The sequence below is a fragment of the Triturus cristatus genome, chromosome 8 (genome assembly GCF_964204655.1).
Source record: "Triturus cristatus chromosome 8, aTriCri1.1, whole genome shotgun sequence".
In the NCBI taxonomy this organism is placed as follows: Eukaryota; Metazoa; Chordata; class Amphibia; order Caudata; family Salamandridae; genus Triturus; species Triturus cristatus.
This window is the reverse complement of record NC_140591.1, coordinates 459,094,128-459,109,457: the sequence shown is the minus strand read 5'-3', so window position 1 is coordinate 459,109,457 and position 15,330 is coordinate 459,094,128. Positions and strand designations below refer to the sequence as shown.

General features: G+C 42.7%; 1 protein-coding gene across 6 annotated transcripts in view; it reads right to left on the bottom strand.

Moving 5' to 3' along the window:
- Positions 1-15,330, bottom strand: part of FNDC3A (fibronectin type III domain containing 3A) — a 1,314,248-nt gene that overhangs the window by 616,152 nt on the left and 682,766 nt on the right. For all 6 annotated transcript variants that reach the window (XM_085621888.1, XM_085621893.1, XM_085621890.1 and 3 more), the window contains one exon: positions 11,929-12,195. In XM_085621888.1, the coding sequence (XP_085478014.1) occupies positions 11,929-12,195 (267 nt within the window). The remainder of the gene's footprint in view (positions 1-11,928; positions 12,196-15,330) is intronic.

Here is a 15,330-nt window from a genome sequence, read left to right as displayed (position 1 = left end):
GTTTTTTCAAAAACTCATGTCCTCTTGATATGTAAGCCATAGGATACAGGCTTGTGTCCCACCAATGCTTTGCTTACATCTTGTTTGATCATTGAAAAACATTTTGCTTATTAAAGCTGCCTTGTCCGGCTGGACATAGGCTATAATATAGTACCTATTGTGGCTATATTGATTATTGCTTGTTATACTTCTTTGTTTTCAGGGACCATTGTCTCTTATAATACGTAACTTCCCAAGGTCCCTGACCAATTGCTTTGGGTGCCCTTGTCCTCTTGTTACTACATTAAAATCTTGCGGCATCTCCTACACGGCCTGGATCACATCCTTCCTGTCCAACCGGAGGCAGGCAGTCTCCCTGGGCACCTTTCTTTCCTCGGAACGTACTATCACCACAGGAGTCCCACAGGGGGCCTAACTTAGTCCACTCTTGTGTAACATATATATATGGCCCGCTTATTTCCCTTATTTCAGCCTATGGGATTGAAACAACATCCTACGCTGACGACACTCAGCTGATCCTGTCCCTTGAGAAAAACTCTACAAAGGCTGAAGAAAATGTTAAAGCCTGTCTCACGGTGGTCATCACATGGATGAAAAACAACCATCTCCGTTGTAATACGGATAAGGCAGAGATCCTGTTGATCGGGAAACACAATCCCTTTCAACCGAAGGATTGGTGGCCGGAAGAGGCAGCCGCTCCCCCAGCCACAGTGGAGGTGGCCAAAAATCTGGGGGTGTGGTTTGACTCCTCTCTCTCTTTCAAACATCATACCCTTAAAGTGGTGGGTACCTGCTTTGGCCTAATTTAAACTATGAAAAAATGATTTGCGTTGATTCCACTGGCTGCAAGGAAAACAGTGGCTGTGGCTTTAATACTCTCACGCCTAGACTACTGTAATAGCCTTCTAGCAGCGGTTAATAAATCAACTTTGAAGAGACTACAGGTAGTACAATACTCAGCTGCTAGACTGGTTTTGAAACTCCCACGTAGGTCGTCAGCATTAGAAGCTCTGAAAACTCTTCATTGGCTCCCGCTACACAAGAGAATTCTATTCAAACTCTTGTTTATTACCTTCAGAGCTACCCGCCAAATTGGACCAGAATATCTCTCTAGGAGATTCACACCATACACCACAGGGAGGATACTTAGATCTACATCGCCTAACCTCCTCAAATTGCCTGGCTTTAAACTTAAAACCAGGGGTGGGAAGACTGCTATACTATTGGGTGTAAAAGCATGGAATCTTATGCCTAACAAATTGAGAATGATGGTATCAGAAAAACAATTCAGGGAAGCTCTAAAGACCTGGATTTATGGAATAAGTGATGAATCCTGTCTCGCTCTTATCTAGGCCCTAACTTCTCACTAGTTTGCCTGTTATCTGTATAGCGCCAGGAGGCTCCTTTGGCAGCGACAGTTTGCGCTCTATAAATGTCACATTTCATTTCATAAAACTTTTCAAATAAATAAATCTCTTGGGGGCACTGGTGGTGACCTGTGAAGCCTCGAGAAGGCTCCAGGCACGTCAGACCTTGAGGTACTGTACCAGCTTAACATGACAGAGTAGACCTTTGTGAAGGATCCCGAGAGCAGCAGGAGACTTCTCCAGAAACAGGCATTCATTCATGTTATTACCTTGTAGATGATCTCGAGGCCCCAGTTTACTTTTCCTGGAGTAATTCCTAATGTGCCTCCGGGAGACCTAACGGAAATTACTGTATAATGCTTAGTAGGTGCACAGGTGGCTCAGTGCTCTACGCTTTGTGTCTGGACGTAATCGATGTAATGGGGCTAACTGAAATTACGGTAACCATGTTAGTAGGAGCGTCGGTGTTTCTGTGCCCTGTTTGCCAAAGGTGATTCATGTGCTTTTCCTAACCTAAGTTACATTACATGAACTCAGATGTATGTCATTTTTATTCTTGCCTTGTTCAGGATAATGAGTACTCCCTGAGTAACTGCATAGTGTGCACAGTATTTGTGATTCATGTTGTTTTAGACTAGTCTTATGTACAATATACTATATATTTAATATAAGCCTGCATGGAGTCTCTTTTGTGGTGTATTTATTGTGTTGCTGTGAGAGTGTGTTTCACAAACGCTTTACACATTGCCTCTAATGATAAGCCTGCCTGCTCTGCGCCAAGCTACCAGAGGGTGCGCATAGGTTATCTATGGTGTGTAACTGACTTGCCCTGACTAGATTGTGGTTTCTGCCTGGCTTAGGTGCATACCCTAGCCAACTTGAAACCCAATTTCTAACAATTACTTACTATTAAACAAGATATAAAAAGTACTCAAGAAAATCTCATATTTAATTAAAATATAGTGCATTGTAAAAAGAGATTCGCTGTGGGTGATTATCATGAATCACATAGCCATAACTACTTTATTATAATGTAGGTTTGCTTAATCTGTTGAGGCTGGAAAAAGAGCAGAAAGTGGTGACTGTGGTCTAGCACCTCACACAATGAACTGCCTCTGTATAAACTGCAGTAGCCAACAATATAGCGGTACAAAAGGGGGTGGTGATGGACGGAGCATCAGAACCAATCAAACACTCACACCCAGTCAACAAATCTGGGTTTGATCCATCACCGTTCTTTAGCCCACTCTGCCACCCCAGTTCAGACATGGCCATATGCAAATCAGTCTGACCCTGTGCCTCATGGGAACAGTCCAGCCCGAACTGCCAAGCCATGCCTTCCCTGGACCGGAAACAAGCTTCCTAGGACCGGTTTCTGGCATTTCAGCCGTCTTCAGCCAGGCTTGCTTGAATCCAGTGGCAAAGTGAGCAAGGGACTCACGTCTGAGCATACCCTGCCAACTTATGGCGAACAAAGCGGTACAAAAGGGGGTGGTGATGGACGGAGCATCAGAACCAATCAAACACTCACACCCAGTCAACAGATCTGGGTTTGATCCATCACCGTTCTTTAGCCCACTCTGCCACCCCAGTTCAGACATGGCCATATGCAAATCAGTCTGACCCTGTGCCTCATGGGAACAGTCCAGCCCGAACTGCCAAGCCATGCCTTCCCTGGACCGGAAACAAGCTTCCTAGGACCGGTTTCTGGCATTTTCAGCCGTCTTCAGCCAGGCTTGCTTGAATCCAGTGGCAAAGTGAGCAAGGGACTCACGTCTGAGCATACAGGGTCAAGACTGATTTGCATATGGCTGGGTTCAAACTGGAATGGCATGGTGAGCAAAAAAACGATGGATTTAGGCCCAGATCTCTGTACTGGGGTGAATGTATGACATTGTTCTGCATTCTGTCCATCAATTGTTGTTTTTGCATTGGTCACCCCGAGTGGGAAGGGTATGCTCAGACGTGAGTCCCTTGCTCTCCATGCCACTGGAATCAAGCTATCCTGGCTGACGAGGGCTGAAAGCCCGAAACCGGTCCTAGGATGCTTGTTTCCAGTCCAGGGAGGACCTGGCTTGGCAGTTCGGGCTGGACTGTTCCCATGGGGCACAGGGTCAAGACTGATTTGCATATGGCTGGGTTCAAACTGGAATGGCATGGTGAGCAAAAAAACGATGGATTTAGGCCCAGATCTCTGTACTGGGGTGAATGTATGACATTGTTCTGCATTCTGTCCATCAATTGTTGTTTTTGCATTGGTCACCCCGAGTGGGAAGGGTATGCTCAGACGTGAGTCCCTTGCTCTCCATGCCACTGGAATCAAGCTATCCTGGCTGACGAGGGCTGAAAGCCCGAAACCGGTCCTAGCATGCTTGTTTCCAGTCCAGGGAGGACCTGGCTTGGCAGTTCGGGCTGGACTGTTCCCATGGGGCACAGGGTCAAGACTGATTTGCATATGGCTGGGTTCAAACTGGAATGGCATGGTGAGCAAAAAAACGATGGATTTAGGCCCAGATCTCTGTACTGGGGTGAATGTATGACATTGTTCTGCATTCTGTCCATCAATTGTTGTTTTTGCAGTAGCCAACAATATAGGCAGTAATCCTTGAACTGCCCTAGGCAATGCAAAAGAGACACACTAGAGCCACTGTAACAATGAAATAAGAGAACCCTCAGTATAAAGCAGACCTTTTATTCTCAACCCCACCAAAACATAATTCCTGCTATTGGCCAGTGAGTCCAGACGTGGTTCGACAATGTGAATCTAGACAGATTCAGCCAGATTCGAACCCCAACTTTCACCAGATTGCCAAATCACTCAGATTCACCCTGGACACAATATCGCACTCAAGGAACATACAGCCAACAAAACCAGGACGGTATGGTACTAGCTCTCTTGTCTTAACAAAGTTAACCGATTCCTCCCAAAACACCAATTCAGAACTGCTGTTCAAGCCCCCATACAATTGAATTTGGATGGCAGCAGTGCACAATTTCAGTCTCCCACATTCCAAACTAGATTCCATTATTAGCGTCCTAACTGCTGCAGCACACCTCATTAGGAGACTGAAGAATTATGACCACATCCCCCCCGCACTCTGATGGAACTCCACTGGCTCCTCCCCAGTTGCTGAAAGCAATGTATTTATTTAATCTAGAGGTGAATATATTCCAGCATACCAAATCCTAATAAAAAGTCCATAAGAAAATGACGGTCCCCTGTGTTTCGTCTTTATGTTAGTAAGCCTTAGAACCTCCCACCAGAAACAAACTGCATGTCTAGTCTAGATGTTCTATGCCCATCTGCCTCAGAGTAGAACTAGAATTTATTAATATGACAATAGGCATAACTCCTACCTCATTATGGACAACTCTGACCCTCAAAAAAGCCCGAAGCGTCTCTGTTAATGGGGGCAAAAGATTTGTCAACGGTCAGTTTAAGTTGGACTTTTTTCCGGGATTTGGAATACCTGAATGTAATCATGCTGGTTACATACAATAGTTCATTACATCAACTTAATAATATCATTAATTCAGGAGTAATATGATTGATGAATGTAGTGAACTATGTTACTGAATAATATGGTTTTGATCGTTTACACTAAATGTGGGTACTACAGGTCCTATGTAATTATGCACGTTCTAATATAAGTGGGTTAGGATTTTGAGGCAAGGTTTCTAATACCGAAAGCTATTCATCAAGAATATGTTAATCGTTCAGGAAGCAACCGGCTCATATTGTTAGGGTAAATATTGTATGTCAACTCAACGCCAAGCAGTGAGGTAAACACATGCAAGAAACTCATGACAACATCACAAGAGTCACTAGTATGATTTGGTGAAGTAAATGTTCCTGTCACAAGAGACAGATAGGAGTCTTCTCTAATAGAATGGGCATTGTCTAAAAGAGCACAGCTGTTACAGCTCCTAATGCCACAAGATGGCCAAATATTTCAATTACATTTCAATTAAAATCACAGCAATATGTGAGCTAAGAGGGGCAGAACATCTGGCACAGCATTTAAAAACAAATGTCAATTTAAATGGAGGTTGGTTACCGTATGTCAGTTAAGACAAATTAGATCCACAATAATGTGAAATATATTCATAGTGAATGTGCTTCGTGTTTATTCCCTCTACACTACATGTAACTCTCCTGCAGCTTCAGCAACAATCACTGATTGGCTCACATGTATCTAGGGCCAGTTCATATCCTCTGCAATCATGTTGAGAGAAGGCTGCATTCACCACAGAATGTTAGATGTTGTAATCATTAAGGGATGCCAAAGTACTAGGAACTGCACTATAAACTAAGAAAAATGCTTTAAAACTTGGCAACTGTGGCACAATATCTGACTTACCTGGCACCATGAGACAATAACTCTGGATATAAGCTTACCCCTCTGGATTGGAACAGAATGTGAGACCACATCCTTTCCGACTAGCATGCCACATTTCCACCACAGGCTATGCTCCAAGCATTCCCTGAGATTGAGGATCAATTTCTGCACTAATTCTACTTGCCGTGGTCTTGTTCTCTCAGCTCCAGCTGATCCAGTTGGTTTTGTGACGGCAGAGTTGTATAAGAACTAAAGGTGATGAGGTGCCCCTACTCAGAACAAGTTAGACTGAGAAAGATACCTTCCCAGACATTGTGAATTGATCACGCAAGTCAGAGACACAAAGCCTTAGCTACTATAAAAATTACATAACAGGGATTTGAACCTGTGACCATGAGGTCGAACACAGGTCCCTACGGTGGATGCGTTAGTCCACTAAGCCACCAGACATGAATGAATATGCAGATGTTCCCTGTGCATTATAAAGAATAAGCAGGAGCTTGTTAAGAGATGAAAGATTGTCCCCAACCTATACAGAAACATAACTAAAAGTGAGCGGTGCCACATTTGAATGAACTTTAGAGTAACTAAGAGTCCTACCCTTTCATAAAGAAATATCACTAACTGAGCATTCTGTTTAGTATGCCATTTATATGTTAAGTGTAACTAGGTTTCTAAAGCTGCATCACTCTACGAGACTTGACTGTGCAATCTTGGTCATTACCTGAAAGTCGAGGTCCAATAAGAGCTATGTGGTAAATCTGTGAGCTTTGTTTTAGCACCCAAACCCTGGGGTCCAAGAGGCAACAGGCAATAACTGTCGCAAGGGATGTCCAGTTCTACCAAGATCCTGAAGTCAAGGAGAACTAACCTGGAACCATGAAATAACTGAAATTTATCAATGTACCAATCTACATCGACAAAATTAATTCTAGGTTTGGAAGAATTAAGTGACAGACAAAACAAAAAGAATGAAATCCACAAAGGCAGGAATATGGCAAAGATTGAAACCGATTCATACTGGATTCATGGAGCGCCCACACAGAAGATCACATCTAAGCAATGTTTCAATTCCGTCTCTCCCTTCCTGTGGTAAACATTTGCTGGATCACTGAGATACTCCGGGCCCTTCCTTGTACTTTGGCACAAGAGGTCCAGTTCTGTCATTCTCTTTCAACATACTTTAAGGGAGTTACTTTGTATCTTTTGCATCTACCGATGGCCTTTACTCTGTGTGTCTAAAAGGTGGATGGATGTGAACAAATGTAAGGTAGCAGTTTATAGGTACTACATAGCTTAAAGACTTGCAACAGCAAATTCTAACCCCAAGAAAATAATTAAAAAGAAGAAAATCATAATAAATGTCAGTTCCTAAAAAAAAAAACCTCAATTTAGTTTGTAAATCAGCAGCTCTCCCACTACTTTGAAATCAACAACCTGCTCCACCCTACCAGTCCGACTTTAGACCCCACTTTAGTACAGAGACGGTGTTAATGGAGGTTGCCGAACATATCAGAGACACCTTGGATGCTGGAGGGAAGACAGTGGTGATTTTGTTAGATCTATCAGCGGGCTTTGATACTGTCCCCAATTCCAGACTTCTAGCACGTCACCCCATCCATCAGGACAGGTGGACATGTCTTGGACTAGCTAGCTTCTTTTTCTTCAAGATACCGTGAGTTGACAGTGGGGTGTCTCAGGGCTCAGCTCTGAGCCCCACACTATTTAATGTGTACCTTACCCCACTAGCCCAGCTGGCGGAAGTCTTAGGGGCAAAAGTGATCGCATATGCTAATGACACTCAGCTGTTGTTCTCCTGTGGGAGGGGAGAAGAGATTGCAGGAGAATCCATCAAAATCTGCTTTACAGCTGCATTCCACTGAATGACCACCCAACAACTAAAATGTAACACAGACAAAACCGAAATACTATTCTTCGGTCATAATTCCCTGGAAACATGGCAGACCCTTATGCCTGAAGACCCTCCCCTCCACCCATGCCCTCAGGGAGGAACAGTTAAGAATCTGGGTGTCAAAGTCGACAACTGTCTATCCTTCTGACCCCAAATTAAGTCTGTGGAAGGCACATGTTTTGTGCTACTGCTCATACTAAAAAAGATTTTGCATTTCATTTCATTCTCTGCAAGGAATTCGGTCGTCCAGGCACTTATAACCTTGAGTTTGGACTATGGACATGCCCTATATTTGGGACTTTCCGATTACCTGATCAACAAACTTCAGTTGGTCCAGAACACGGCAGCCTGCATTCTTCTTAGCCTACCTCTGAAAACACATGCATCCCCGCACCTACGCGTCCTCCACTGGTTCCTAATAAGGAAGAGAATCCAGTTTAAGACACTATCTCTGGTCCACAAGGCACTTCATCATAAGGTGCACGCTACCTCAGGACAAGAATCAGCTTTTACGTCCCCTCTAGAAATCTGCAATCAGCTAACAGCCTTCAGGCTAGGATCCTTAAGATTCTCCGCACTAGAGCTGGGGGATATGCCTTTTCCTATCTAGGACCATCTGCATGGAATAAGGTCCTCTTTGAGTTACGCTCAGCGAATGCTATTTCGTTGTTCAAAAACAATAGCTGAAAATCTGGCTCATTAAACAATAATAGACGGTCCGATTGTACTCTGTAAGGTTGCCGAAGAGCACAGCGCCGGGGCACTCCTTGGAGTAGCCGTGCGCTATACAAGTCGCATTTCATTAATTCAATTCAATTCCAACTTGTGGCCCTGCGCCAAAATACCTCTCGTCCCCCTGACAGTTGTTATTGTGTTTCACATGAAAGCTGTGTGGGAAATGAGTCACATGCTCACATGCTGCTCTTGAATCCTCCATGGCAGGTTTTCAGAGAACCCATGAGTCCGGTATTTACCATTTCTGGAGCACTGTAGCAACTTGAAACACCTTAAGGATTACTGATTTTGGCAGATACATTAACAAATAATGAAGGGTCAATGCTGAAATTGTAGTGGTGAAAACCTCTGCAATTCCATAAATCTCCCCCTCAGTCCTCGAAAGGCAGGTGGGCAACTCTTCCATTTAGCACCAATCACTTTTGCTGTGTTGGAATCTGCTTTGATAATATTAAGGTCCTATGGCCTCCTTGCCTAACAGGTATTTGTCACTGAAAAATATGTCTGGCACTGTGGCCTCTACCTCCAGTCAGAAAGTGATACCCTTCAGCCATGTCTGGCAGAAATGACATTACCAAGGCTCATGTCCGAAACATGAGTATACTCTATCCAAGCAGAAACAAATAAGCAATGCAGACTGTGCAGCAAATCAGAGGAGTCACTGACACATGACATGCGTACCTGCAAAAAGTCAATTCCACTAAGGAAGTTCTGGTTACGACCAATGTTCCGTATTTTACACATCTGATCACGCAGGAGTGCCATCATCTGCTGTCTAAAAGGCAAATCGAGCCAGCTCTCAAGCTGCCTTATATGGTACATGAGAGCTGTGACAGGCTAACACAAACTTGTGGGCTATACCAACACTGAACCTTGAAAGAAGAAGCAGTAATTATGAGATAGCTCGAAATTTGGTCATGTCCATATACACCCGGAAAGTGGTGACAGACAAGCAAAGATCATGGGTCATACTGTCATTGACCCCTCACAGAAAGAACTGAATTAAGAGAAGGCTTGAATCCTGAACATGCCTTTAAAATCCCGCAGTCGAGGGTGCTTTGTATGGGCTTATAGGGAAGATGCACGATAACGAGAACAGTGCAATATCTAGTGAATGCTGCTTTTGGCCTTGGGTATGATCCAGGAAACATTTGAGATGAAATAGCGGGAGGATGCAAACACTTAATATAGGTTGACTTGGAGTTGGGCGTGTGTGAGGTAGGGCATGTACCCCAGGGTGACGGAAAATAGCTTAGTGCGATAAAGGGATTAGTGCAATATCTATCGAAAGTTCTCTTTTTGGTAACAGTAAATGCAATAATGGGACTAGAGCAATCATCACTGATGTCTTAAGTATGACATTACTGAGGTTAATTCCTAGCTTATGCAGGGTAATCCCTAAAGGCGGTCCCCTCGGGCATTTAATCGTAAGGGCAGCAGCCAATAAGAGGGAAAGGCTTTTTAAGAGATCAAAGAGAATTTGTCAATGAAATGTAGAAATACATTTCTATATTTGTTTTGTCTACATGCTGATCTGTTTCTTATTACATAATTTATATCTGTGAGGTCCATGGGTGTGGGTGACAGGTGATTATAATTTCAATATAGTGCATTAGATTATTTGAATTCTTGGTAGAGTCGCAGTAATACCTTCTGTGATATTTTTGTGTTCAGGAAAGATAGAAGTAGACAATTCTGAAGTAACAACTTGGCAGGTCCTGGTAGCAGAGTCTGCAGTGTCTTTTCTGTTCTCGTTGTTTGTCGTCCCAAACCCCTTCCCTCTCGGAGTATCTGCCAGCACCACAGTTTCTGCAAATCTGTGAGGCTGAGAGATAGGCTGTGTGGGTTGGAGTATTTTCATCGCCCCTGCCGACAGCCTGGATTTCAGGTGAGTGGTTAGACCATCATAACAGTGGGAGGGTGAATGTATATATTTTCACTGTCATGATTTTAATTAATCAGTCAATAAATTCTCTGTTCTGTCCAAAAACATTTTCAGCCCATGCTAAAAGACCAATTTGCCCACCACCAGAATCTTTCATTGCTTCGTCTAGCTTGCCATCTACTGGGAAGGGTATCAATGCCATCTTATGTTCTGGGTAATATCTGCAGAGCAACATTGTTGCAGTGGTTGCCCTCATGGTAAAGGATACCTTCAAGATATCTTACTTTTTTACTTATCCAGAGCACGGACAGGAATTACACAAAGTTCAGGGATCAACAGCTTGCACCCACAGTCACTACCAAGTCTGGTTTGGGCGTGGCCTGCATGCTTGTGAAAACTGAGTCCAGGACCAGGTTACTATTTTTTTATATTGCCCGAGTACGTGAAGAGTGTTTTTTTCCATTCCTCTAAATGTTGTTCAGAGGTGTGGCAAGTGATAGTCTCCTGGTTCCTGCGGTACTGCAAAGCAGCTGTGTGGGTTTGCAATCTTGCATTTTACAGTTAAACTTACATTGGATGACACTGACCAAGACAGCAATTTAGCAGACTATTATCAGACGACGAAGATGTCTGGGGACACAGGAACGTCCTTATTGAGAAGTGCTCATTCCAGTCCAGGACTTCCCACTCAAGGCAGTTCCCCCTAGTGGCACTCCTCATACTCTACACAATCCAAAATGAAGTGAACTTCTTGTAGTCTTCTGGAAGGGGTTATCAAGGTATCCCATTCAAGGGTATATCAGCCAGAGTAAGATAGATCTGTTTTAGTGACTTGATACATTTCTCAGACACACTTGGATTCTCAAGGAACATTCCTACTCCCCTAAAGACGAATGTCTCTCCCTCTTGTACCATTGAAAATCAATAAAATGTGTTGCTAAAAAAAAGGTTTTTTGTAAGGTCCAGATCTTCCAAATTTGATAAAGAAATGATGGAATCAGTGGAATAAAGTTTACTGGTAAGCAATCAGTGGTATTCCAGGATTTGTGACCAAACATTTTCTTATCAACACTGTTGCATAGCTTAAAAAAACATGCGAAGAAGTCTTTGACTGTCTAAACATTTCTATCTTTGATCAATATCGAGATGCATACTTTAAATAAAATAGTAGCCAAGGACTGACATGGTTCAAATTGAAAAAAGATGCATTTTCTAGTTTATTGTGGAGACCAATTAATTTGATGAAACTTTAGATCGCTAATCTGCTTTTGTGGACTGTACAAGACACAACAAAACAATCTATTTAACAACAGATCATATAAAATGTTTGTTTCCTAATTTAATGCTACATATTGGTTCAGTAATATTACCCAAATTTCTCAAGAAATAAACATGACCGTATCGCACAATAACAAGGTCAGCCTATTAATCTATAGTCACTTTAATATATAAAGAAGAACGGTGCATGTTTCGGCATGCTGAACTGTGTTTGGAAAGATCTATTAGGAGCATCCAATGCAAGTAGGACTAAAACGTCCATACTCACACCATACTTATAGAGTGACCACTATTTTAATGTTTTTCAACTTACTTTCTTTGTCTGAATATCTGGCCTCAATTTGGGCGTCCAGAATCTATGCTGAACACCCACGATCTATGATAAAAATGTATTTCTAATAAAATGATTACCATCTATTTCTGTATCCAATTGTGCACCGTCATGTTCAAAGAGCTTGTTATTCGCTGACGTCATCATTATAAGCTCAGCATTCTGTCGTTTTACAAGTCCATTATATTCGTTAGTTGGAGAATTGCTTTTCTGAGGCGAAGAAGGAGGACTATCCAAATTATCTTTCTGTGTTCCATGTCGGTCTTTTAATTTTTTTTGCAACCGTTCATAGGTTTTACTAGATCGTTCATCTCGAAAGCTCAACCTTCCATGTGTAGAAAGAGAATCTAAAAAACACAAGGCTAACGATTAGATAGGCACAAGAACATAAAAAAGAACAAAGTACTGATCTTAATAGCTTTTTATTTGGGTTTTTGTCAGTTTTTTATTGAGATTTTCACCAAACCATCATAAAAAGCAGGGCATAAATAAAATGAGGAAATTGATACAGAGAAGAGTAAGGGAGAGAAAATTAGGCATTTAAACATTTAGATTTGTACAGTGAACTTATTGATATAGTTGCTAAACTAGAAAATACAAAAACATAAGCAATCTCAGATTACTGTGGCATGACATCATCTGATCACTGTAAATATTAATTTGTGACTCAAGATTAAACCTTGATTTGAAGGTGTATCTGGATAGTGTAGCAAAGAAGTTATGGGTAAACACATTTGGAAAGAAAAGGGAGAGGAAGACACCAAAGAGGGTGTAAGATGGGTCTTTGTTTTATCACAGGATAACATTTAGAACTGGCAGGAAATCACATAAAACATCATGGGTTTTCTAATATAACACAAACAACTAAGAAATTGCATTTGTATTAATACATGAAGTCACACGACAGTCAGAGGAGCTTACAACTTATGTAGTGACGGGACAGTGTAGTGAGAAAATAGAATTAGGCTATACATAGCGGCACTTTAGAAAAGTATATGCTATTATTCATTGTGATTTATTTAAAGACAGAACAACACATCCTTCATTGAGAGGGGTGACCATGATTTAGCAAAGGACAAAAACACAGAACGTTCTCGAGAAGCACCAACCTCTGTATTATTTCTAAAAGTAAAATCACTGGATAGGTCTTAGGAGCCAATGTAATGACTGCTGAGCCCTGTACAGAATAAAGGTTTCTTCCTACATGCCTCCTGGGAGGACCTAAAACCTCTGAAATGCATGTGTGCCAAATATTCTACTATTAAACTAATGTCAAAAGTTTCCTCCCAGTTTAATGATGTTTTTGTTTGTATGATTGTGAATTTGGGGTTATGATTAAAATGTAAATGTTGGTGTTCTCTTTCTTCGACACTGACTTAAATCTGGAAGTAAAAATAGATCACAATTCAATAGATAATAGCAAAGGTTATACTGTTCTGCATGCCAACTCTCCTCCCAAATAAAACAGAACTGCAATTGTGTGTCTGGGCCAATCACCCACAACAGGGTAGGCGCCAAATGCAACAAGGAGTCATCAAGACATTTCCTTGAAATTTGAGACTTTTTGGCAATGTGGGTAGCGGTGGTATTTGGGCCATGTGTCTGCCAGCATCCAAGGAAACCTACCAACCCCATGCATTTCAGAAAACTAGACAATTTGAGGAGACCAGGGATGTCTGGCTTACATGGATTACACCACTTTTTCTTATCCAGAATGCCGTGCCATCATCAAACTTAGGGTAAAAGTACAGATTTTCCTCCTGTTTCTGACAGGGAAAGTTCTGGAGTCTACAGGGACCTACAAATGTCCTACCACCAGCATTCCCACACTTCTCCCGATAAAAAAAGTACCCCACTTGTATGACTTAGCCAATCACTGGTGATAGGAAACACCCCCAAATGTAACTTGGAGTCATCAAGATTTTTTCTTGAAATTTCAGTCCTTCTGATGAAGTGGGTAGCTGCAGTATTTGGCCGAGGGATTGGTCGGCACCCAGGAAAACCCTACCAACCCCAGACATTTCTGAAAACTAGACACCTGGTGGACATCAGGATGGTGTGGATAGCTTGTATGCCACCACATTATCTTACTCAGAATGCCGTCCAAACATCAAACTCTGGCAGTTTTACCTCACATTTCTGACATGGAAAGCTCCTGAATCTGCAGTGACACACAAAATCCTACCATCCAGGGTTTCATGCTTGTTGCAATGAACAGTACTCCAATTGTGTGGCTGGGCCTATCACATGCAACAGGACTGAGTTAAAACTTGAACAGTGTAAAGTCAATGTGGTGTCAATTAGTTATTTACATAGTTACAATTGTGGTCCATTCCCCTGACATGCACTAGGTCCAGCAACAGAGGAAGGCAGCACTTCAATTGTGAGAAGTGTGGGAACACAGGGTGGTAATTCTTTGGCCATTGGTTGAAAGTGCCTGAGTTTTCTGCTATATAAACATAGAAAAAATACTAATTCTGATCCCTACTTTCACAGCCCTAGGGCATTCTGGATACGAAAACATACCAAGATCCGCACAAACCCCACCACTTTGGATTCCCCTACGTAACTATATTTCATAAATGCCCAGGACAAATAGGGTTCCCTGGTTACCAATTGACCCAGAGCCCAAAAACTGGAACCATTCTCCATGGCAAGTGAGAGGAAATTGGGATTTCTTTTATTGAGTTTGACATATGGGCTAATGGGAGGATGGGGTGTAAACCACCACCCTCATTCTGTCACCCCCTGGGGACTGAACTGTTGTCTAGTGCCTAGGAGGAGAACCAGATACAAAAATGTTCCCGCACCTCACCCTATTCTCAAATTTTTAAGAATATTCAGGTGGGCTTCCAGCCTCCCTTTGAGGACAGATTGGGGTGCGTACCCCCTATAAGCCCATCTCAAGGGGAGGGTCATACCAACCATGCCATGAAAAAGTGAGAAACTTATTGGGTAGAGGGGATTGCCCCTCCTTGACCTGGACTGCAGCTCTCATCCCCGTACACCAGACAACCTATCTGCCAGATTGGACAGCTCACCTCTTATCTTACTGACCCATGAGGGCCGAGAGAGGGATTAGTGTAAAAAATATGTGGGGCATCTGGGCTGTCTTGCCCTCAGGTCCTAACCATTGGCACCAGATAGTCACTCTGACACCCATTTAAAGACAGAATATTGGGGGCGGGAGGGTTACTATCTTTCTGTGGGCTCATAGATCAAAACTATGCCTAAAGGAATTTAAATTTTCTCACGCTTGCCATGGGGATGACTGCAGTATTCAGGCTCAAGATGTCCAGGGTGTGGGTCTCGCGGGGGGGGGGGGCGGGGGGGGGATATGGGGGGGGGTGACGAAAGACTGTCTCAGCTTCAGAGGTGATGGGCGTGGTCAGAAAAGGTCAGCCCTTACCCCATTCTATGTTTTATTTGTTTTAATTCAATCCCTAATGCCTAGTAAGAGTTCTGACAAATTGGGGAGGGCT